Below are 24,926 nucleotides of genomic sequence, written 5' to 3'. Positions count from 1 at the left end.
ACTGATATTCTTTGGTCTGCCTGAATGACTTCTAAGGCCTTGTGCCTTTGCCCCCTTGGAAACTGCTCCCCAAGCAAAATCTGGAGTCTGTGGTAAGAGATTGGTTTGGGTTCTGAGGAGGGAAAGAGAAAGCTGGGTTCAGCTGAATTTGTTGTCTCCACCAATACAGTTCCATTTTAGACAGCCAAAAACTGGAATGTAATGCTCTACAGGATGTAAACGCTGGGTCCATGTGTTTTTTAGAAACCACTGGATCTTTTTCATGTGAAACCTGGCAACAGGAATAACAAGAATCACAGAAGCCATGAACCCCGGGATCCTGAGAAATTCTCTTGCAACACATTCATTGTTGGGGAGTCTCCAATGGGAACTTATCTGCCAGAAACAAAGCTCTTAGCCAACTGCCACTCCTTCAAAGTCTCTGACCTGCTTTTCCTCAAAGCAGCTGGAAAGGAACAAAGAAATATTCACTCTGACAGCTGATTTCCCTCCTCGGTGCTAGCCAGTCAGAGTAAAGAGGGAGTGATGGAAGCCAGAGCTTTGTATGATGGAACCCAGAGCTTTATAAAGCTGGTCAGTTGTTTCCTGGGCAGGGAAACAACCTATACAGCCTAAAGACTACTGTAGCATTGGGAATAATGGACATATTCCTATTGTCAAATTGCAGGAAAAATTTGTATCTATGATTTTTAAAAACGAGGGCATCAAAACTAAAAATAATGCATATGAATTAGCAACAAGATGCTGAATGCATCACAACTAAAGGCAGTAGATAATTAGGCATTGTACTGCACCTACTGGCTGACAGGGGAGGCTGCTGCACACATTAAGAAAAACTACTAACCTCCTACAAAAGACAACCTCTGCTGCTGGTTCTCATCTCTCCCTACTGCTGTCTTCCAATGTATTACTAAGTAGTTAACAAAAAGCCTAAATGGAGATATGTTGATGTCAACATACACAACGCGAGCAAAAAGAAAAATTAAAAGTACTGATTGTAAAGCAAAAAAAAAAAAAAAACAGTCCTGAATGGGATGTCAGTTCATCACAAAGTCTTGCGTGTGTACACACACACACGTACATCACATCAATGTACATCACAGACAATTCATAAGATCTTCAATTTGTCTATCTAGATGCCTCTGGAATGAGAGCATAAGCTGAAGCCCTGTTGAAAACCCATGCAGATTCTGCACAGAAGGCACGGCACCAGAACTCCAAGAACTGTAGTAACCAGCAAATACGGTGTTCTATAAATGGGGCTAGATACTATTGCAGAAACAATATGAATATGATGCCTGTCGGGGATTGACAGATATATCTGAGGGAACTTTGTCAAACTTGAGTCTATTAAATGACAAGGATCAAACAAAGAGGATCTCTAGTTTAAAATATCTAAACCTGACGGAAGGCCAGTTAAGCTTCAAGTTTTAACAGAGAATCCAAGCTAGTTCAAATTCAGCTAAAATATGAAGTAAATTATCACGTGAAGTGATATTGATGCCTGTTTTTTTTTTTTTGCTGTTAATACCAATAATGTTGTAATACACAAACTGATCATTTTGCTGCTCTGACTGAAGCACAGTAAAGATATGGTAACTCTCACAAGCTAAAGTCTGACATGCTACTCTAAGCCTCAACATGGAAAACAGGTGATCAGTTTTCAAGATACCAGTGTCTTTGTTGTTTTATGAATTAGGAAATGATTTTAACAAAACAACAAATCACTGTCACATTCATGATTATTTAAATGATTATTCTTAGAAGGACAAATGCATAAACATAATTCGCTGAAAACTACTTTCACTCAGTAAACATTTTTTAAGTGTTTTTTTTTTTTTTTTTTTTGCAGGTGGGCAAACCTCACCACCACCCCCAACTTATAAATACCAACTCAACTACATGGTCCATCACAGAAGAAAGTACAACTTCACACACCTTGAAGTCTCACAATTGTCCAAATTTAAACAATGTGATAGTAAAACGGCTAATTTTGCAGTAAACTAAAACAATACAGCACACCACTGCCTAGCACTCAGAGAATTAAATGAGTTAGAACTACTGTGTCACCTAGTTCTTTCTCAGCTAACTAAAATACACAGAATTCTCTGTAAGTCAGAAAATTGCTCAGCCCCTAACAACGTAATATAACACTTATCCTACAGAATTACACTATACAGAAAAAACTCTACAATCATTAGAACCAAATCATCTAATGCTGCACATGAATCTCCATTTTGAAATAGTGTAGCTAAGCTATGGAACCATATCCCACTACCACTAAAATCCATTCAGAATGTAAACTCATTTAAAACACAACTAAAATTTCACCTATGAAATCAATGGATCTGCTTTGGCATATCTGTAGAATTAATGGCACTTCTTCAGTTTGCCATATCACAAAACCATTTCTCTTCATTCAGAATCCTATGCGCCACAACCACTCTACCTAGTAAATACCTGATTAGTTTTACTAACATATCAGAAAGTACAGTTGTGTACCTACCATAAATGTAGATGTTCGAGTGCATTCACTGTTGCAGTCATTACTCTTGGGTTATCCTGCTGGCAGGCTACCCTCAGTCGGCCAGAATTCGAAAATCTAGATCCGGCGTCAGTTGCTGTCGCCTCTTCCCTGACGTCAGTGCACCAGGGGTATAAAAGATGCAGCAGACACCATTTTCTTCAGTTTTTCTTGCCCCAGATGTCAGGTGCCCCCAAATTGGTAGGCTGAAAAATATGCCAATAAATATGCATGCACAAAAATAACATTTCCTTCATCTACAAGCAAATACACCAAATAGGTTGTATAGGATAGAAAAGTGCAGATAAGTCCCAGCAAAGAAAAGGGGGATGGTGGGTGGGTAACCTGGACTGCAACAGTGAATACACTCGAGCATCTACATTTATGGTAGGTATACAACTGTACTATGTTCATCGTGTTTCACTGTTGTAGTCATTACTCTTGGGTTGAATCCCAAAGCTGAGGATGGGTGGCAAAGCCTGCTCTGGACTTAGAGTAAAGAGGTAAGTGGTAATGCTTTGTGAAAGTGTGCACTGAACTCAAGTTGCAGCCTCTAAGATGTCTTTGGTTGGTACTGCTCTGAGGAAGGCTGCTGAAGTACCTGCTGCTCTGGTGGAATGAGGCCTAATGCCCTTAGGCACTGATTTGCCATGTTGACAAGAGCAGAAACGGCTGCAATGGCCTATCCATTTAGAAATAGTCTGTTTTGAGATAGCCTTTCCTTGTGATCCTACAGCATATGACACTAAAAGTTGCTCAGTCTTTCTGAAAGCTTTAGTTCTGTCCAAGTAGAAGCGTAACTGCCTGTGTATGTCCAAAGAATGCAGAATTTTCTCACCCTTGTTCTGTGGATTTGGATAAAAGGTGGGCAGTGATGATAGTGGACTGAATGTTTAGTCATATAATACTCTGATACTGCATTTGTGCTTGTTGTTAAAGGGTTGTTTTCTCGCTCTGCAACGCTTATTAATACTTCCGACTTGTTCCTGTTTATTATATATTAAGAAAACAGTAAAGGTTACATGGTGGATAGCAGGATTTCCCTCTCACTCAGCCACTGTTAAAACAACTGTATCTTATGTTACTATTCAACATAGAATGTATATGGTTATGTATGCGACCCATGTGAAGCCTTAGGTTGAAGCTATCCCTTACACCAGTGTCCTCTAACCTGATTGGAACACCTGGGTCTACTCTCCTTTTGCTGTATTTGTATAGTAACTTGGTGCCCATTTACCTAGCGTGTTTGCTTTAACAGATTAACTATGGAGGTGATAACCGTGAATGCTTAGTTGCAGTTGTTGTCTCTCCTTCTGTTAATAGCACGGTTACAACTATTCCTGCACTCGACTGATAAGTCTGTGGCTTGTCCTTCTCCACGTTAGTACTGTGAATGCAGCCTACACGGCTAGTGGAAACTGCGCCACGCACATGGAGCTAGTCTGAGACTTCTGCTGGGTTTTTAACTATTTTGCCTTGCAAGCAAACACTTGTTCCTGCAATTTAATTAAACATTGGTGCATTGTCCAATTTCAAGTGTTTTTAGCGCTATTCTAGCCAATGGAAATCGCGCCAACCACATGGAACTAGTCCCGTTCTGTTGGTTTTTATTCTATTTTGCCTTGCAAGCGAACCCTTGTTCCTGCATATTCATTAATGAAATATTGGTGCATTGTCCAACTTCAAGGTTTTTAGCGCTATTCCAGCTATTGGAAACTGTGCCACCCACGTGGAGCTAGTCTGAGCGTTCTGTTGGGCTTTAAACTATTTTGCCTTGCTAGCGAACACTTGTTCCTGTAACTTAATTCTGAAATATTGGTGCTTTGTCCAATTCCAAGTGTTTTAGCGCTATCCCAGCTATTGGAAACTGCGCCACCCATGTGGAGCTAGTCTGAGCGTTCTGTTGGGTTTTAAACTATTTTTGCCTTGCAAGCGAACAGTTTTTCCTGTAATATTGGTGCATTGCACCTAGCTTGTATGCTATTCCTATTAATGTGTTAGGCACATGCTTAGAATACCTATAAGAATTGTATTTAACTTTATTATGAACCGTGTCTGAATGTAAATGTTTTATTTTATTACTGCTAACTTTACTGCCTAGAAACTTGTTGAATGTTAACTCTGTTCTCTCCTCTACATTTGTCACCCTTTCTCCCCAAAGTACCCAGCTCAACATTATCCTGATCCTGCTACAGTCACAACCTACCCGGTGACAAACGAACCCTATCCAAACTCCAGTGGCCTCATCTACCTGCCTCTTATTCTCTGCACCCTCTATCAAGGAAGGAAGAAAGTATGTTATGGACTTAGTCCCACTTGTACAGTAGCCCTCTCTCTACTATTTGTATCAGGGCTCCAAAGTTCGCTATGAGCTAGAACAACCAGCAGCCTTTACCCCCCCCCCTCTATCTGCCTAACATCCAACATACCTTCACTTACACTAACCCTCTCTTACTAAGTATCTCGTCTTCCACAGTTCTTCACCAATTAGCCCCTCACATACTTTCCTACAATACTAGATTTGCCCACTAGGTGGCACCCTTCTACTATCCATTATTCACTGCCTCTCTCTCTGTTTTGCCTCCGTAACTTCTCTATATTCCTTACTTTTTATATCTTTTTTCACCCTCATCCTATCCATTTTTCACTGCCTCTCTCCATGCCTTACCTCTGTAACATCTCTATATTCCCTAAGTTCTTGACCTGCTCCTCCTCTTACTCACCTTGTGCTGAAACAGTATCTACCCTCATGTATCCTATGTTTGACTCCTGTGTTATTTCAGACCTTTCCTACTCGGGTCCCACCTCCCTTACCTCTAGCTACCTGCATTCCTGATAGTTTCTTGCCAGCTTCTCCTTCAATTGTCTCAACCCACTCCGTTTGCCCTGCGGGGTCACTCCGCTCCCCTACCCTACCCCCAATTCCCATCCACCCCCAGTGGTCCTAATCATATACCTATCAAACCACACTCCATTCCACCAATGACCATCACGGTTCCATTAAACAATCCTGTCTATTTTTCTCGCCTCTCTTCCACCACTTCCTATATCTCCCACCACACCCTTTGGCCTTTCCTTACCACACCTACTTTACCTCTGTACCTATAGTAAATCCTTTATCTACCATGGCATGGAATACCCACATTAGATACAACTTCCCTAATAACAGGAGATACCCATTTCTTCTCAGTAAATATACTAATACTAGATAGCTAACACTACTCATCACCCTAAAGGATGGAGATATTCACCCAAACTCTGGTCCTAACACCTCCACTACCACTCAACTCATCAACCCAAACCCCTCTGCCATCCCCCTACTTAAAAAACCTCCCAACTCACTCTTAATAGCTCACCTCAACATACGTAGCATTAATAATAAAATAACACAACTCCATACTCTCTTACAACTCTAGTCCTTTGATATTATTTGCCCAACAGAAACTTGGTTCAAACCTGCAACTAAAGACAATGAAGTTATCCTACCTGGTTACAAAATCCTACGTCTTGACCGTACAGCCAAGAAAGGTGGTGGAGTAGCAGTTCTATTCAAATCTGATCTTCAAATAACCATCTTCAACCAAAAACCTCCTCAGGACTCTAATGCTGAGATAATTATTACCAAGCTTCAGCTAAGCTCTGTCAAATCTATCTATATTATCTGCATTTATGTTCCTCCAGGCAACAACATTTCTACCATCGAAAACATCCTTTGCTGGTCATCTCAAAACCTTCCCCAAGAAACCATAATCTTAGGCGATTTTAACATTGATTGAAAATGTTGCAACAACAACTTCCCTACTAGCCATATTAATCTCTATGGGTTTACCCAAACTATTACCTCCCCTACTAGAATAAACAAAACTAATAAGAAAGAAAGCACCTTAGATTGGATACTCATTAATAGTCAACCCCAGACTTATGAATCCGGAACCCTCCCTGATGACATAAGCGACCACTCACTAACCTACATTATCAGGCTCAAAACCAATGTTCCCAATCAACCCATATTTAGGACAATCAGAACCAAGAAAAACTTCAACTTGGATCTATTCCAAAGTGAACTTACAACATGTAATTGGTCCCCCTTAAATACCTTTCTCTTGATGAAGCTGTTGATTACTTTAATGCTAATTTCCTAGCCATACTCAACCACCATGCTCCTACCCGCTCTATCAGGATAAGAACTAAATACGCTCCTTGGCTTTCTAAGGAAACTAAGCAAAAAATCCATCTCAGAAATGCTGAACTTCAAAACTACAAACAACTGAGAAATGAAACAAAAAAAGCTATACTGTCCGATAAACAAAACTATTACCTACAATCTCAACAGACCCACCATAATAAGCCACAAAAGTTCTGGGCAAGTATTAAGCAATTATTACATCCCGGTCAATCTATCACACCTAACCCATAAGGCACTGACGAGGAAAATCCCAAACAAACTGCTAATGCTTTTAATAACCTTTTTCACCAATGCAATTCAAACTCTTGCCAGCTCTCTCCTCAAAATGTAACTATATCTAATTCTGACACTAACCCACCACCTCCATTTCACTTCCAACCTGTCCCAACAGCATTCATTCTCACCCTGATCTGAAAACTCAAACCATGCACTCCCTCTGCTGACCAACTACCTGCAGAATACTTACAATTAGCAGCCAAATCTATTGCTTACCCCATCTCCATTCTCATCAACAGAATCACTGAAGGATATATCCCTAAACTTTGGAAAGTCTCTCATATTATTCCCCTTCATAAGGGGGGAGACTCCACTGAACTCTCCAACTATCGACCCATAGCCCTACTTTCTCCTTTATCTAAGATTATGGAAAGATGAATCCACAGGCAATTGCTAGACAACCTTCTCCATCATAACCTGCTTTCCATCTCCCAACATGGTTTCAGACCTTCCCACAGCACTACTACTGCGCTCCTCTCCTTTACAGACACCATCAACAAAAACCGTAACCTTAACAAGCTTTCCTCTGCACTTTTCATTGACCTGTCCAAGGCTTTCAACATGGTAAATCACAATATACTCAAACATTCTCAAATCTCTGTCACTTGACAACCTAGCTATAAAATGGTTCCAGTACTACTTAAATGACAGACACCAAGCCGTGCTCTGGAACACCATTCTTTCTACCCATCTACCTATTAATATTGGTGTCCCTCAAGGATCCATATTGGGCTCTCTCCTGTTTTCTATATTCATCAATGACCTTCACCAAGTAGTTCCCCAAGCTACATGTATACAATACGCAGATGACTCTACACTTATATGCACAGCCACTTCTGTATCTGAACTTCACTCCCATACACAAGACGTATTTAATTCTGTAGAATTATGGTTTACAAAACGCTGTCTCTTACTAAACCCTAAAAAAAACTAAACTTCTTTTTACACCTACCAGTAAATCTTCCCCCAATAGACTTCACTGTTGCATCCAATAATAGTACTCTTATATCCCAAGATCTTACTACCAAACTGCTAGGTATCACCATAGAAAACAACCTTTTGACACCCATATCAACAACACTCTGAAAACTACCAATAAAAAAATAGGTTCTCTTTATAGGATCAAACCCTTCCTAACTCCTGCAACCAGAATAAATATTGCCCACACCCATCTAATCTCTACGCTTTTTTATGCCTCACCCATATTTACTAATCTGTCAAAAAATAACCTTAAGAAACTAGAAAACTCCTACAATAGTATAGCCAGATTTGCCACAAGTAACCCTTACAGAACACACCACTGTATTAATCTAAAGCAACTAGGGTGGCTTGAATTACAGCAGCAACTGAAATTCAGTCAACTTGCCATCGCCCATAAAATACTTTATCAACCAGCCAAGACACCCATCCTATCTAACCTTATTCACCCCTACTATAACCTGAAGTCCCCAAGATCTTCACAAAAGCTTCTTGTAAATATCAATAAATCAAACAATAGAGCTGGAAACTCCATCTTCTCTATTACTGTCAGAAAAACCTGGAATCTACTTCCCTCCAAACGTTCTACACTTCCCTCTACTACTCTGTTCAAAAATAAACTTAAGCTCCATCTCAAAACACATTGGATGTGCCCCTGTACTAAACCTGACTGACCAACATGCTCTTGTTATTTGATGCAACTTTACCTTCTCATCTCCGCAACAATTTCATCTTAACAGCCTCTATTCTACCTCTCCATAATTTTCTTACTTATTACGGTATTCTCAAAGGTGGCATATTGTACTACTATATGTATTACTCAACTGCTACATCATATTTCCTTCTTTTTTTATCTTCCTTTTATCTACATTTATACTGTACTTTTTAGCTATTAATCTTTTGAACATTAAATTGTAACTTCATTAGTAATTCTACTAAGCCTAGATAGATATTTTCATTTTTTTTTTTTTTTATTATACTTTATAAATGTGGGACCACATAAAAAAATTTCTTTTTTTGCAATTTAAATATGTACTGCTGTATATGTGAACTTCATCTGAACTGATTGGAGCTCATCTCTCCGGGCCTCTACTGAAAATGGACATGTATCCAGCTAGACTAGCCTGGTCAACAAATGTAAAATAAAATAAATAAAGTGAATGGTTTGGTTGAGGGCCACACTGGACACCACCTTTGGCACAAATGTAGGGTTTGTCCTCAGAGAAACCCTGTCTGGATGAAAAATGATAAAAAGTTCAACAGCCATGAGCGCTTGTAACTCCGAGACTCGCCTTGCAGAGGTTATTGCTAGGAGCAGAGCTGTTTTCCAGGATAAGAATTTTATATCTGCTGTTGATGCTGGCTCGAAAGGAGACAGTGTGAGTTTTTCCAAAACATAATTGAGGTCCCAGGCCGGAATTGGTGCTCTCCTTTGAGGCCTAATGTTTTTGGCCTCCCTGAGGTACTGCCTTATTAAAAGGATGAGAAAAGATAGGTGGTTCCGTATTGTAATGGGCTGAAATGGCACAGGCATGAATCTTAATTGATGAGAAAGAAAGGCCTTTGTTCAGCATCTCAGTTAGGTATTGTAAAATCTGAGGGATATTTGATACACGTGTCAATGCCTTGTTCCTGGTTCCAAGCACAGAATCTCTTCCATTTTTCTGCATAAGATTTTCTGGTACTGGGCCTCCAAGATAACATCCATAACAGCTTTTGAAAGAGGAGTGTTCTGAATGGCTACATTATCCACCATGCTGCCAGATTTAAGGTCCTGAGTTGGCTGTGCAGGATCTGATTGTTTTGTTGGGTCAGCAAGTGAGAAGTTTGAGGCAATACCCATGCTGGACCTTGAGACAAACTCTTTAGGATTGGGTGCCAGTGCTGGCGTGGCAAGTCTGGTGCAATCAGTATCATTTGTGGCTTCTCTTATCGGACCATTAGGGGTACCCAGGGAAGGAGAGGCAGTGGAGGAAAGGCATATGCTGTTAGATTTTTCCAGCTGAAGGATACGGCGTCCACTTTCCATGCTTGCTTGTGATAAGTCCTTGTGCAAAATCTCTGTAAATGGCAGTTATGAGGGGAGGCAAATAGATCCATGTCTGGGCATCCCCATTTCCTTATTATCATGCTGAAGACTTGTGGATCCAGTTTCCATTCGTGGGGATCCATGAGGTTTCTGCTTAGTTCGTCTGCCAGAGTATTTGTTTTTCCTGGCAGGAATTGTGCTTGCAGGTGAACTTGAAAAGCCAATGCTGTGTCCCATAAGGTCATTGCTTGTCTGCAGAGGGAGTAGGAATGTGTACCTCCCTGCTTGTTTATGTACCACATGACCGTTGTATTGTCTGTCTTTATCAGTAGCTGTCCTGGATGAAGCAGGTCCTTGAAAGCTGTCAGGGCATTTTGAACAGCTAGCATCTCTTTTTGATTGATGTGAAGATGCATCTGGTTTGCAGGCCATGTGCCCTGAATACATTTTCCTGCCATATGGGCCCCCCAGGCATAATCTGATGCGTCCATTGTCAGTGTCTGTCTGGCTGTGGGTAAACTGAATGACAGACCCTTGTTGTGGTGACAGGCTTCTGCCCATCATCGAAACTCCTGTTGCAGGCACAGAATGAGTGCAATTACTGTCTCCAGGCTGTGGCAATTCTGAATCCAAACAATTTTTAGATACCATTGTAGTTTCCTCATATGCAGTCTGGCATATGGAATTAGTAGAATGCAGGATGCCAGGAAACCCAAGGCCTGCAAGATTTTCCTTGCAGATAAGTGGGTTTTTGTTGCCAATTTCTTGAAGTAAGGAGTCAGTTGCTTTTGTTTGTCTGGCATGAGATAAGCCATCTGGGCAGTTGTATTTAAGCTTGCACCCAGGAATATTATCTCGAGATTTATTTTCGTTTACTGTGTACCCTAGGCCAATTAGTAATCTTTTTACAAATGCCAGATGCTTTAGAAGAATGTCTTTGTTCTCTGCTTGAATTAGGCAGTCATCCAAGTAGGGATATATTTGAATTCCTCTGTCTGCAAAACACAATTACTGGTGCCAGGCATTTTGTGAAGACCCTGGGCACAGTAGATAAGCCAAAGGGCAGTGCAGAGAATTGGTAATGCATTGAGCCAGCTATGAATCTGAGGTATCTTCTGCAAGATTGTCTGATTGGGACATGCAGGTATGCCTCTTTTAGTTCCAAAGTTATGAGCCAAGCCTTCTTGCCCAGCATGGGCAGTAGCTCCTGTAGAGTCAACATCTTGAATTTTGGAACTTCCAGAAATGTATTTAGTATAGAGAGGTCCAGTATTGGTCTCCAGGTTTTGTCCCTTCTGGGTACTAGGAAAAGTCTGGAGTAAAATCCTTGCCCCTGCTCTTGTTGTGGTACTTGTTGAATGGCCCTCATGTCCATGAGGGCTGTAATTTGTTTTTGTGCCTCTGCCCATTGATTGTGTGGCAGGTCTTGCATACCTTTTGACCTTGGCAGAGTGTGAAAATGGAACATGTAGCCTTGGGACACTATGTTCAGGACCCATTTGTCTTGGGTAACCATTTGCCAGTTTGATGAAAAAAGTGCTAGTTTTCCCCCTGAGGGGGCTGCCAAAAGAAAAGTGTTTGGATCTGGTAGAGGAAAGTCATTGGGACAGTTTCCTGTAAGGTTGTGATTTGTCTTCTCCGCTTTTGGAGGTAGGAGCACCCCATTGTTTAGGCCTGTATGAGCCTTGGGGCTGAGATCTGCCTCTGGGACGCCTGCATCTGCCTCTTTGTGGTCTGACACTGGAAAGGACCAATTTTTAGAAGGCCAGTTCCTGCTAAACCTGGGTGGCTGTACCTGTGAGAAATCCTCGACTGTCTGCATGGATTTTGCTTTATCCTCCATTTTTTTCAACACCTCTTCTGCTTTAGTACCAAACAAAGTATCATGCTGTAATGGTGCATCTAATAATTTTGCTTTAACATGATCAGGCAGATTTTGTTCCTTTAACCAAGCATGCCTTCTAATAACAGAACATGTAACAGCGGCCCTGCAAGAGGCCTCCAGTGAATCATAACCACATTGCAAAGTATGCTTTCCCACTTGTTCAGCTGTATGCAATAAATCCTGCAATTCCTTGTTCTCCGAACATTCGGTATTTGTCAACAATTTCTGTTTAAGCAGTGACATTAAATATTGCTGATATTTAAGCATATGAAACTGACAATTTAAAGCCCTAACAGCCAAGGTAGCAGAAGTGTAGACTTTTTTCCCCCCATCTGTCTAGAGCCCTAGAATCCCTATCAGAGGGGACAGGGTTTCTTGCAGTGGAAGCTTTAACCCCTTTGGGACCCCGAGATATAGTTTCTGGGTCAGCAGCGGGGCTTTTATATAGGAATTTATGAGAATCCGGGACCCTGTAGTATCTGTCTGGCTTAGCAGGTGCAGGGGGTAAAGAGTCAGGGGACAGGCCAGACTCTGAAAATACATCTACAATGTCTAGAACAGGTGGAATAGCAAGGGTTCTGTGCTGAGGAAGTAGCAGAAAGTCTCTGAGCCTTTTCTTAGATTCAGAATAATCTTGGCTTTCCCAGTGGAAATGCTCCCTCATGGTATGAAGGGTTTCCCCAAAATAATAATCCTCAGGAGGAGAGGCTGAAGGAATGGATTCTTCAGCATCAGAATCCTCATGGAAGCATGGAATAATCCTGTTCAGAAGAGAAATCAAGAGGAAATAGACACCTGATCAGAAGAATCATACTCTGTCTCTTGCCTAGGCCTCTTATCAGGAGGGGAATGGGAGCCCCTGATCAAAGTAATTAGGTCTTCTGCCATTTTGAACATCTGTTTTTTAGGCATGGATGTCCGAGTAGGAGAATGCTGTACTTGTTTCTTTCTCTTTAGAGCTGCTTTAGTCTTTGAAGCTGAAGATGGCTTAATATATAGCTGTGCAGGTCTGAAGATACCCTCAGAAGCCGATGCCTGCTCAGAGGCTCCAGACCCATCTGAGGGAATGGTTTTTGAGTGTCCAATACCTTAAGTATCCAGAGGCCCAGTCGGCTCCACGTGGGAGTTGGAAGCTGCCTGTGGCTCTGAGGTAGCGAGCGCCAGGGGCTGCGAAAGCGTCTCACTGAGAACCGGCGACTGGTCTAGCAGAGGCCTCGTCGTTGGTTTTGGACCTCGGATGCCTATCCTTTTCCTTGTCCTTGCGTTTTTTGTAAACTTCAGTTGTCGGCTGTTCCGACAGCATTATAGAATTAAATCTTCTGCCAAAGTAATGAAATGCAAAATCGAACCGACGCTTAATAGTGCATTGGTTAAATTTAGCACAAAACCGACAGCTAGCAACATTGTGATCAGGGCCTAGGCAAGGAATACAGTAAGAGTGAAAATCCTTATGATGTATTTGCTTCCCGCAAGAAATACAATTGTTAACTTTTTCTGACATCGGTCTGGAGCAAGAAAAAAGTTTCCCCAATGGGGTCCTTAGCTTTAATGAAGACTTTGGTTCTGAAATTCAGATTTGAAAATCTCAGGAGTCGGCAGACCGGCACTTGCAAACTGCTTTTGCTTTGGGCACCGCGTGGCAAGAAAGACTGAAGAAAATGGCATCGGCTGCATCTTTTATACCCCTGGCGCACTGACATCAGGGAAGTGGCAACAGCAACCGATGCCGGACCTAGACTTTGGAATTCTGGCCAACTGAGGGTAGCCTGCCAGCAGGATAACCCAAGAGTAATGACTGCAACAGTGAAACACTATGAACATCCAAATATGTACTTTATGTGATGAGGCTCACCACCACAACTCTGTATTGATACCTACATACCAATCGTCTCTGAACCGAAGCCCACCTCTTTAAAGTGATTTTCTGATGTTCCAATATACATTGTGGCATTTGATGAGTCAAGTGCCACAAAGCATTTTTACACTTTTCTGTAGTTATGTATTTGAGCTGTTTTTTAAATAAAAAAAAAAAGCTTTGGAAGTTTTTTTTTTTATTAAATCACAGGCTGAAATAAATGTAGCAATTACTACTGTGATGTTACCTTGAGATAATGTGTTGTGTCCGTAGACTTTAGAGTGACAACTTTGCAAATGAGTGGCAATGCACCCACTAAAGTCTATGGACACAACACATGATCTGAAGTAGTTAACTTCATTTGTCCCATCAACCTGTGGGTATCGGATCCATATCGGATCCGAGCCGGCAGCTTCAAACAGCTAAGATCCGAGCTCCAAGCTCCTCCCCCTTGCCCATAATCCCCTGCTATCCCTTCCTGACCTCAGATCTCGTTTGCCGTGGTTCAGTCAGCAGCTCTGAATGAGTTCCAGGCGTGGGAGTAGATCGTTTTTGTGAAAATCCTTTTCTTTTTCTGTTATAACAGTAAAATGTGTGTGTGTGTTACTCCTTAGTTAGTTTCTAATTGTTAACTGTTTTTTGTAGCTAATTTTTAGTTAAATTACCTCCCCCCGTGTGTGTGAAGGCATGTTTGTCTTTGGGCCTAGTGTAATCTTGTCATTAGTCATGTCTGAGGTCCCTAAAGCCTTCTTTTCTAAATGCACCGAGTGTGGCCATAAGCTGTCCCCAGCGGATGGCCACACTCTATGTGTTGTCTGCCTTAGGGTTGACCACCTCTCCTCAGGCTGCACTATTTGTGCAGCCTTCAACCCCAGGGCTTTGAGGGACAGGAGGTCGAAGTCGATTCTGGCGGGACTGTTGCCCCCAGACTCAACTTCATCCTCCTCTCCCTCCATGGCACCTGCCACGGCAGTGCCACCTTCCATCCCTGCTCCCCTGGCCAGGACTCACCCTCCCACCACAGGCCAGAAGGAGAGGGAAGCTAGGAGAGAGAGAGAGAGAGAGAGAGAGGAGAAAAGAGAAGCACCACAAGCGGCGGGCCAAGTCTTCCTCCTCGGTCCCGCCGGCCAAGCAAGCAGCTTCTCCCAGGGCCTCAGGGCCTTCACCTTCCCAGCCCCATTCACCCAGCTTTTCCCTGGAACTGGAGGAGGAGGAGACCTGGCTGCCTTTGAGGTCATCGAGGCGGCACTCCCGGCCCACCTCGGTGACCTCCTCTAGGTCAACCTGAAGCTTGTCCGATGCAGACATGGACCGGATGATGCGTAGGTTCCTCCAGGCCCAGCTGCAGATGGGAGTGCACCTGCCTCCCCCCCGGGGGGGGAGCTCAACCCCCTTTTTCACCCCGATTGCTCCTTCTCCGACCCACTTCCGGGGCTCGGAGCCTTCGGAGCCGGGTAGCGTCGGCGCCGATAGTACCTCGTACTTCAGCGCCGACGGCACCCTCGAGTTTGTCGGGTCTGTTTTCGGATCCGAGCTCTCGGAGCCGAGCTGAGCTTCGGATCCGGAGGTGTCAGTGTGTCTTCGGCTCCATCTCGGTCGGAGCATACTAGCCCTTCGGATCCGATTGCTTTGGCGCTGGCTCCGATCCACACATCGGATCCGAGGGGACTGCTCTCAGATCCCAGAGAGAGCAGTTCTCCTTCGGCGTTCGATGTTGTGGAGAGGGTACTGTCGAGGGATTCATGGCCTCAGGCTCCTGCTATGGTTCCTCCCTGCACTCCCTCTCAGACGGGCCTACCTTCCATCACCCGGCCCCAGGGAGAGCCTGCGCCTACATCCCAGATAGTTCCCTTGGAGGAACAGGATGTGGTTGGTGAGGCCTCTTCGGACAGCCCCCCCGAGAAGGTTCCTCACAAACATTAAGTGCAAGAGGAGGCACTTGGACTCACCTGAGTCCATGACAGAAGACACAGACTTAGAGGAAGGGGAAGGTTCCCCAAGGTCACCTCCCGAAGACGTCTCCTTCAGAGACATCATGGAAATGCTTCGAATTAGAGGGAGGTGGTCAGCCCAAAACCTTCCTCTGATGAGTCTGTGTTTCTGGAGGTGTTGGACGCAGGCCCATCTACCTCTTGGGTGTCCCCTCCCGCCGATCCCCTGGTAGACCTGATTACTACCAGGGCATGGAAGGAACCGGACACTGTGGAGCCCATTCAAAAGAGACCAGATAAAATTCTCAGCCCCCCTTCTGATAGAACGTGTTGGAGCAAGGGTGCTCCTGTAGATGCCATGTTGGTGGCGACCGCCACCAGAAAGGAACTAGCCCAGGAGTTCCTTGATCCATCCTCCAGACAAGGAGTCTCGGACGATGGACCGCCTGGGGAAGCCGATGCTCGCTTCAGCCACCTTCTCTGTAAGGTCGCTGAATTATATGGCACACGTGATACGACTCCAGCGGGATCTCATCAAAGAATACGCCGGGTCACCCCCAGAGTCCATGTCGGCCGAGTATAAGAAGGTATTCTCAAATCCATTACGAACACCTCTATGCGGTTCCTCTCCCATGCTACGGAAGGAGCCACTAGAGCTAGCGTAGCGGGCATTGTCTTACGACGGCATGCTTGGCTCCGCCATTGCGATTTTGCAAAACCCTTCAAGGCGTCCTTCGCTAATGCCCCGTTTGACGGTTCTTTAGCTATTTGGCAAGACCATACGCGACACGCTGGTCCAGAGCGAGAAAGACGGGAAGACGTTGTCTGCCGCCGGAGTCCGCTTCTCTGTTCCCCAGAGGTCCTTCTCTAGGAACCAAAAGGGACAGAAGAAGATGTGGTTCCGGAAGTCTCAACAGTCCCATTTCGCTCCGGACCCCTCGTCCTTCAGAGGCAGAGGAGGACAGGGTGGACGCCGGCCCAGAGGCAGAGGGGGACCGAAGAATTTTGGGTCGAGAGAACCCTTTTCTGATCGGCCCGCGCAGCAACCCTGAAGGGTTACCTGACTGCTCAACTCTGGAAGCAGTCGGGGGGCGCTTCTCGAGGCACCTAGCAGTTTCGGAGTCCATCACAACAGATCACTGGGTGCTTCGAATCATATCCAGAGGTTACAAGATCACCTTTCTTAATCTCCCCCATGTTCCACCCAAAGGGAGGCAGCAGCCGCAGAAATACTCCAGCTGCTAGAAAAAAGAGCAATCCAGCACGTCCCCAGACCAATCCGGATCAGGCTTTTACTCCAGGTTCTTCTTGGTGCCAAAAAAGATGGGGGACTTAAGACCAATCCTCGACCTGTCCTTCCTAAACCTGTCAGTGGCCAAAGAAAAGTTCCGGATGGTCACCATTCAATCCATTCTCCCACTCCTGCAGGAGAACGACTGGATGTGATCTACAGACCTCAAGGATGCGTACTACCACATTTTGATGGACAGGCGATCCAGAAGGTTTCTCCGCTTCCAGCTATGAGCCAGCCACTACCAGTTCAGGGTCCTTCCCTTTGGTCTCACCACAGCCCCCAGGGTGTTCACCAATGTCTTGGCAGTTGTAGCGGCCCACCTGAGACTCCAGGGAATACAGGTCTTTCCGTACCTGGACTGGCTCCTGACCGCCCCCACCAGGTATCTACTGTGTTCAGCCAGAGATTACATCCTCCACTTGGCCTCCCGACTGGAGATCACAATCAATATCAAAAAATCTTCTCTTCAACCAACCCAGATTTTGGACTTCATTGGGGCCAGATTAAACACAAACCTTTTGCAAGTCTTCTTAACTCCGGACCGGCTTCGAACACTAAAGCTCCACGTGCTGGCCCTTCTACACTCCCCGGCTCCTTCAGCAGAATTGGTCCTGAGGGCTCTAGGTTTGATGGCAGCAACAATCAACCTGCTACCCTTAGTGCGCTTGAACATGAGGGTACTACAATGGACCTTGCAGGATGGACCATTGAACCTGCAACATCCACTGAGTTCACCCATTCCCCTCAGCAGAATTTGCAGGAAAGCCCTATTCTGGTGGCTCCAGTCCCCAGACCTCTAGAAAGGGCGCCCCTTCTCTATGTCCCATCCTCTATTGACCACGGACGCTTCTCGCCTCGGGTGGGGGGGCACTGTATGGGCAGAACAGTCCAAGGCACGTGGACCCATTCAGAGACCTTGTTGCATATCAATGTCCTAGAGAGGAGAGCGGTGCTTTTGGCGTTGCAAGCACTCCAAGCCCTTCTTCCCTTGGGGACAATTGCAATTCAGACAGACATGTCAGCAGTCTGATATATCAACAAGCAAGGGGGAACCAGATCCTACCCACTTTGTCGAGAGGCCATGAGAGTTTGGGAATGGGCGATCTCCACCAACCGCTTTCTCATAGTGACGCACATTCCGGGCCGGTCGAACATCTTGGCAGACAGGCTGAGTCGAACCATCCTTTCACCGTACGAGTGGTCTTTGAACCAGAGAGTAGCGAAGCAAATCTTCAAGTGGGGTCAATCTTGCTGCGATCTCTTCGCGTCTCCTTCAAAGTGCAGCGACTACTTCGCTCTAATTCCCCCAGTGGGGGAATCCCCCAGAGATGCTCTGGTGCATGTTTGGCCATCCGGTTTACTTTATGCTTATCCACCTCTTCCCCTAATGCTAAAATTCTTGCAGAAATCCCGTCAGTTGGAGAGCAGAGTGATCCTCATAGCCCCACTCTGGCCGCGTCAAGCGTGGTTCCCTTGTCTATGGTTTCATCTAGTGAATCCCCCATGGATTCTAGATCCCACTCTGGATCTGATCTCTCACCCACTAGGATTACCAACCCTGAACCTGGACAACCTCAAGCTTACAGCTTGGTTGATCCAGTTCCAGTAATAGCTAGGACTCCCGGTATCTCATCCTCTGTTAAGGCTATTCTAGTAGCCGCTCACAAGCCTTCTACGAGAAAGGTTTATAATAGCAAATGGAAAAGCTTTTCAATTTGGGCGGAGCGCAGAAACTTGGACCCCTTTACAGCTCCGTTACCAGCAGTGCTAGAATTTTTGTCTATCTTATTCGACCAGGGTGCTAGCTCCTCTACGGTCAAAGTCCAGTTAGCCGCAATCTCCCACTATCATGTGGGAAGTGATCTCGGTCCCTTGGCCTCTTCCAAATTATGCAAGGCCTTCTTAAAAGGCACTTTCCTCTTGAGGCCTCCTGTTAAACATGCAGTTCCTCCATGGGATTTAACTCTTGTTCTCCAGGCTCTGACAGCTCCTCCCTTTGAGCCTGCAGCTTCGGTGGATCTAAAATACTGATCTTGGAAGATGACTTTTCTTATCACTTCGGCCAGAAGGGTTTCGGAGCTTCAAGCCCTTTGCGCCAAACCACCATACCTGGTTTTCCATAAAGACAGAGTTTCTCTCAGGACCAATCCTTCCTTTTTGCCCAAGGTTGCTTCGGAGCCCAATATCATTCTATTAATTTACCAGTATTCTTTCCAAATTATCAGATCAAGGGTGAATACAAGTTACATTCTCTGGACATACACAGACAATTGAGGTTTTATTTGCACAGGACCGCTGACCACAGGAAATCTGAGCAACTCTTTGTATCCTTTGCTAAACCTTCTTTGGGAAAACCAGTATCAAAAGTTACATTGTCCAGATGGATCTCCCAATGTATACTTCTTGCATATAAGAGTTCTGGCCGACCTGAACCCGAAGGAGTCCACGCCCACTCTATCGATTTCCACCGCTGCTGCCTTTTGGTCCAGAGTATCATTGGATGACATTTGTTCAGCAGCCACTTGGGCATCATCTCATACCTTCATTAACCATTACAAGTTGGATATAATTTCCAGAGGGAGAGCATCCTTCGGTTCTGCAGTGCTCCGGAATATCCTTCCATGAGGACCTCCCAAGGATTGGGTAGCTGGGGACTCTGTCCCACAGGTTGATGGACAAATGAAGTTAACTACTTCAGATAAAGAAATTATGTACTCACCATAACGTTCCATCTGAGTAGGTAAACTTCATTTGTCAGCAACCGACCCCCCCTCCATCCCCCTAACCTATAGCGTGTACTAAAAGGATTCCTTGAACCTTCGTTTCCGGATAACTCTAGGTTAGGATGTGCAGGTGATCCTTTGTGTTGTAATGCTCTGTGTTTGCTAAGCAAACTTGATCTGAGGTCAGGAAGGGATAGCAGGGGATTATAGGCAAGGGGGAGGAGCTTGGAGCTCGGATCTTCGCGGTTTGAAGCTGCAGGCTCGGATCCGATATGGATCCGATACTCACAGGTTACTGACAAATGAAGTTTACCTATTCAGATGGAATGTTATGGCGAGTACATAACTTCTTTTTTTTCCTACACTGACGCAACTTAGTTCACCGTTTTTCCTCAGTATCATCACTGTAAGGAAATCATATTTTTTAAAGTTGTTTTTCTTATTGAAACACAACAAAAAATGCTCCCTAATGGGTAATGTTGTTCAGCAGGTTTTGTACCACATACCATGGTATTAAGGTAAGATACGAAAACATTGGAAAATCACTTAACTATAACATTTTCTGACTTCTCAAGTTCCTTCCCTCACTTCAATTTCTTCAAATTTCTAAGCACTAATCACAAGATCCATTATCTGTTTGACAAACTCACTAATACACCTTCTCAAATGTTCAATATTCTACATCTATATCCTTTATAATTGCCTTTACCTCATATGGATGTAATCTAATAAGTAAACCTATGTGTAATTATTTAATGAATATTAAAGTGTCTTTACTCAATTACTCAATGCCTGTTGAAAAATTATTGTTAAATATACTGGAGCTTTTTACCTATGGTCTCTGTTGAAAAGGGTTTTTTGACTAAATTTAGTAGGGCAAATCCAATAAAAATAAAATAAATAAAATTAAAAACCAGTGAAACTCATGTTCTTCTGAATGGTAAACCACAAAGTGTCTCAGAAAGCACTTCAAGAGACCATCATACAAAAATGGACTTCAGATTCTAAACCTGAAGACAGTAATAGACCCGGCACTTTTCCTGTCTGAATGAAATGTAGTTTGTGGTGTAGCATCCAAAATGCTACTGCATCTTAAAATAAATGCATTGTTACACAGTAAATACATATTATACCATGACCCCCCATTAATATTCCAAAACATGCACGCCGATTGGTCAGCGTGCACGTTGTAAATCGACTTATACTAATGGAAACACTTTTCCATTAGTATAAGTCTTTTTTAAAACACTGTCTCGCTATGTTAAAGGAGTTTAACATAGCGAGACAGGTTTAAAACGGAGATCTCCGTTGCTTTTTTTAAAGCTGTCTCGCTATGTTAAACTTCTTTAACATAGCGAGACAGTGTGTAAAAAGCAACGGAGATCTTGCTTTCTCCGTTGTTTTTTTTTTTAAACCTGTCTTGCTATGTTAAATAGGTTTAACATAGCGAGACAGCTTTAAAATAAGCAACGGAGATTCTCCATTGCTTTTTTTAAAGCTGTCTCGCTATGTTAAACCCATTTAACATAGCGAAACAGTAAAAAGCAACAGAGATCTTGCTTTCTCCGTTGCTTTTGCCCACAGCTCTGATGTACTGCGTAGGCATGCGCAGTACATCAGAACTGCCGCAGAATACCAGACAGCTGCAGAAGGGCAGCAAGGAGGCATTATACAATGCCATTATTTAAGAACAGATTTTTTTTTCCTAAATAATGTCACTGTATAGTAGCAATAACCCACTTCTGGGTGTGGGTAATGCTGGATTTACCCACACCTAGGCGTGGTTTATTGCTATATTAACACACTGTAAAATTTTTTATTAAACTGAAAATATATTTTTCAATCATTTGCATAATTTCCAGTAATATGAAAAATATCAGCATATTTAAATATCTGACATATTTTACTTACGGATAATTTACACAGTTCGGATTACAGAAACTGCTAGAGTAGTTTAGTGCAAATGTAATTTTAGAAAAGGGGAACTGCTGTTTCACTTACAAGGAAAAAGTGCAACACTTACTGCAGAATCTCTTGTTTGGTCAAGAATGTGAGCTCCTGCAAGGAAAAGAGAGAAGTTATGGATTATTTCAAGTTTTCATACAAGTGACAATTATGACAAGCAAGCAAACTCAATAAACAGAGAAATCAACATTACCATATTTGAATAATTAGCAACAGAGAAAACCAATGGTTAGGAAGGCTCTGTAGTGCTTAGTCAGTGATTTAAGTGATGTCGACACACAGACTGCATTACTGTAAAACAAATTTAAGTTAACATTCTCAGAATGCAATGACATGCACAAAACAAAACAAACCAGGAACAAACACAGATGAACTGCATGGAGTAAAATGCTACCATTAATCAAAATCAATATGCCCATGCTATCAAAATAAAACAGTGGTTCACAAAGCACACTGTACTGGAAAACTGTTGCACCAAATCCATCAAAAATACAGTTTCAATGTCTTCATTGAATACCATCTGTTGAAAAAAAAGTAAGTAGCATTCAATAAAGAAATAAAATCATAAATATTTCAGGCAAGAGGACAGAGTCCCCCATGCACATCTATGTATGGGGTATATATCCCTGCCTTTGCATCTGATACCGCTTAGAAGTAAATTTAAGAGCAGACTTGCGAGAAATGCATCTACATCAGTAATCTGGAATCCATGCTATCTCACACTACAGTCAGTACTCCTGACAAAGAGGAGATTGCCAGCACAAACACCACACCACCCACATCAGAGAGTCACACACCCACTTATGCAGGGGTCCTCAATAAAAACGTACCTAAATTACAAAACATGCTCACAAACATTCCACACACAACAACAAACACATCACACACAACAGACAACACACCAGTGTCTCACAAACACAGCCCATTAGGCACAACAATAAACCAACACAGATCATAAGGCACAACAATAAATCAAACAGACTAGTCATTGGTGACTCAATAGTGAGACACACTAATGTCCCTTCACCAGGCTCAACAAGGAAAAGGTCACTGTCAGCTGTTTGTCAGGTGCTAGAATCTGCCACATCAGGCACGCACTTAAGTCTCTCCACAACAGGTACAAGTATGACTCTGTCATTGTCCATGTTGGTGTGAATGACTTGAGATGTACCTCCCTGGACTATATGCAGGGAGACATGGATTGAGCTCTCAGAGTATGTGCTCCAGGCAGGTATGACCCTAGCCCTAAGCAGCATCCTACCTTCACCAAGAATGATACCACAATACCAACAAAAAATTATTAACTTCAAAAACTGGCTTAGTTTCTAGTGTCTTTTCAAGGGGATCCAGTATCTGTCTGTCTGAGATGACATGGTTGACAGGCCTCGATGCTTTGCCAGAGATGGCCTCCACCTATCACCCCTGGGGTTCCGGATCTTGGCCAAGGCTCTTGCTTCCCCCATTGTGCCTTTTTTAGGCTATGTCCCAAAGACAAATCTTCCAACATTAAAGATCTGTCAAAAAACAAACTGAATGTCATGCTGCTCAGTGCTAGGAGCCTTAACATGAAAATGCACTCACTGGAGGCTCTCCTCACACTAGAGGATGCCGATGTCTGTGCAGTTATGGAAACGTGGTTCAGGGCTGCAGAGAGCACCCTTGCCTTACCAGGCTATACCTCATTCCACACTTTCTGGCCCCAAAATGAGATTGGAAAGACTAAGGGTGGTGGAGTCTCTATCTTCATTAAGGACAGCCACACCTCCAGACTGACTTACCAGCATGATGTACAGGAATTACTCCAGGTGCAACTGACAGTTGGCAAGACACCCATCCAAGTTATAGCCAGCTATAGGCCACCCACTCCTCCTACCTGGACCTACTTGACTCCATCAAGGCACCTCTAATACCTTGATCATTGGTAACTTCAACTACCCCACCATAGACTGGGTGAACTATTCCTCTACTAATGCACTCTCCCAACAATTTCTTGACTTCATCAATTCTGACGCAGTACATCATCTGGTCTCATCCCCTACAAGAAGAGATAACACACTAGAATTGGTTCTCACCAACATGGGCTATCAGTGCACCACTCCCATAGTATGTTCTTCCCAGGTGAGATCAGATCATCGGTCTGTCTCATTCGAAGTTTCTATCCCACCCAACCCATTCCAAGCCGTAACCAGGCTAAAAAACTCCTCAAAGGTGACTACAACCTCCTAAGGGAGGGTATCAGCAGTTTCACACCACTGGCCCCCTTAGAGGATGCAGACAACTATGCTAAATAGTACACCAGTGCAGTATACAAGAACCTGTACAACTGCATGGACTCGGCCATACCCAACAGAACTAAAACCTGCTCAAGGAAACACAAACCTGTCTGGTGGACATCCGCTATCAACAGGCTTTACAACAAAAGGAAGAAACTGCTGTCCAAGGGTAAAAAGGAACAAATTCCAAATCAGAAAAACTCCCTCCACCTCAGCAAGCAAATTAGATCACTAGTGAAAACCTCCAAAGCCGAAAAAAAGGGACACCACAAGTCCTTCTTCAGTTACATTAGGAAACTCCATGGCAAAGCCCAGGTTTGTTCCTAATTAGTACTTAAATGGTACTACTTACACTGATTCTGCTGACTTAGCCAACCTGCTAGCTGATAAGGGGATGAAGTTTGCACTGAACCTATCGCCCCCCCAAAGGCCCAGTCGACATCCCCAATACTTGTCCACACCTCATATCTCATTAGATCAAGTGTTAAAGGTCCTATCCAAAGCAAAGAACACAGCTTCCGTGGGATCTGATAGTATCCCAGGCTGTATTCTGCACCACCTCCAGCAAGAACTAGCTTTGCCATTAAGCACCCTATTCAACGACAGCCTAATTACAGGCTTCGTTCCAGCAGAGTGGAGAATTGCCATTGTCATCCCCTTGCACAAAGGTGGTGCCACTACTGACCTGGGAAACCATCTCCCCATTAGCTTAACAAGGCTTATCTGTAAAGACATGGAGTGTATTATTAAACAAGGACATAGGCAATCTCCAACACTTGACCCCACCCGGTTCGGATTCGTCAGGAGCAGATCTTGCCTACTGAACCTAGATGACTTCTTTGAGACTGTCACCAAGGCCCTGGATGAGGGGAAAGTCAGTACATGCAGCTTACCTTGACCTGGGCAAGGCCTTTGACTCAATCCCCCACTCGGCCATCATCAAAAAGCTAACACAACTTGATGTTAGTCCCAATCTCTTCATCAGATGGATGGCCAACTGGCTCACA

The 24,926-nt window shown here is 43.8% G+C and overlaps 1 protein-coding gene across 1 annotated transcript in view; it reads right to left on the bottom strand.

Annotated features, from left to right (window-relative positions):
* CIB1 (calcium and integrin binding 1) overlaps positions 1 to 24,926 on the bottom strand; it is a 633,343-nt gene that overhangs the window by 507,101 nt on the left and 101,316 nt on the right. The window contains exon 2 of the mRNA XM_044078285.1: positions 21,705 to 21,739. Within this exon, the coding sequence (XP_043934220.1) occupies positions 21,705 to 21,739 (35 nt within the window). The remainder of the gene's footprint in view (positions 1 to 21,704; positions 21,740 to 24,926) is intronic.

The sequence above is a fragment of the Protopterus annectens genome, chromosome 7.part0 (genome assembly GCF_019279795.1).
Source record: "Protopterus annectens isolate FY-2018-M chromosome 7.part0, PAN1.0, whole genome shotgun sequence".
Lineage (NCBI taxonomy): Eukaryota > Metazoa > Chordata > Ceratodontiformes > Protopteridae > Protopterus > Protopterus annectens.
This window is presented reverse-complemented; position numbering and strand designations above follow the sequence as displayed.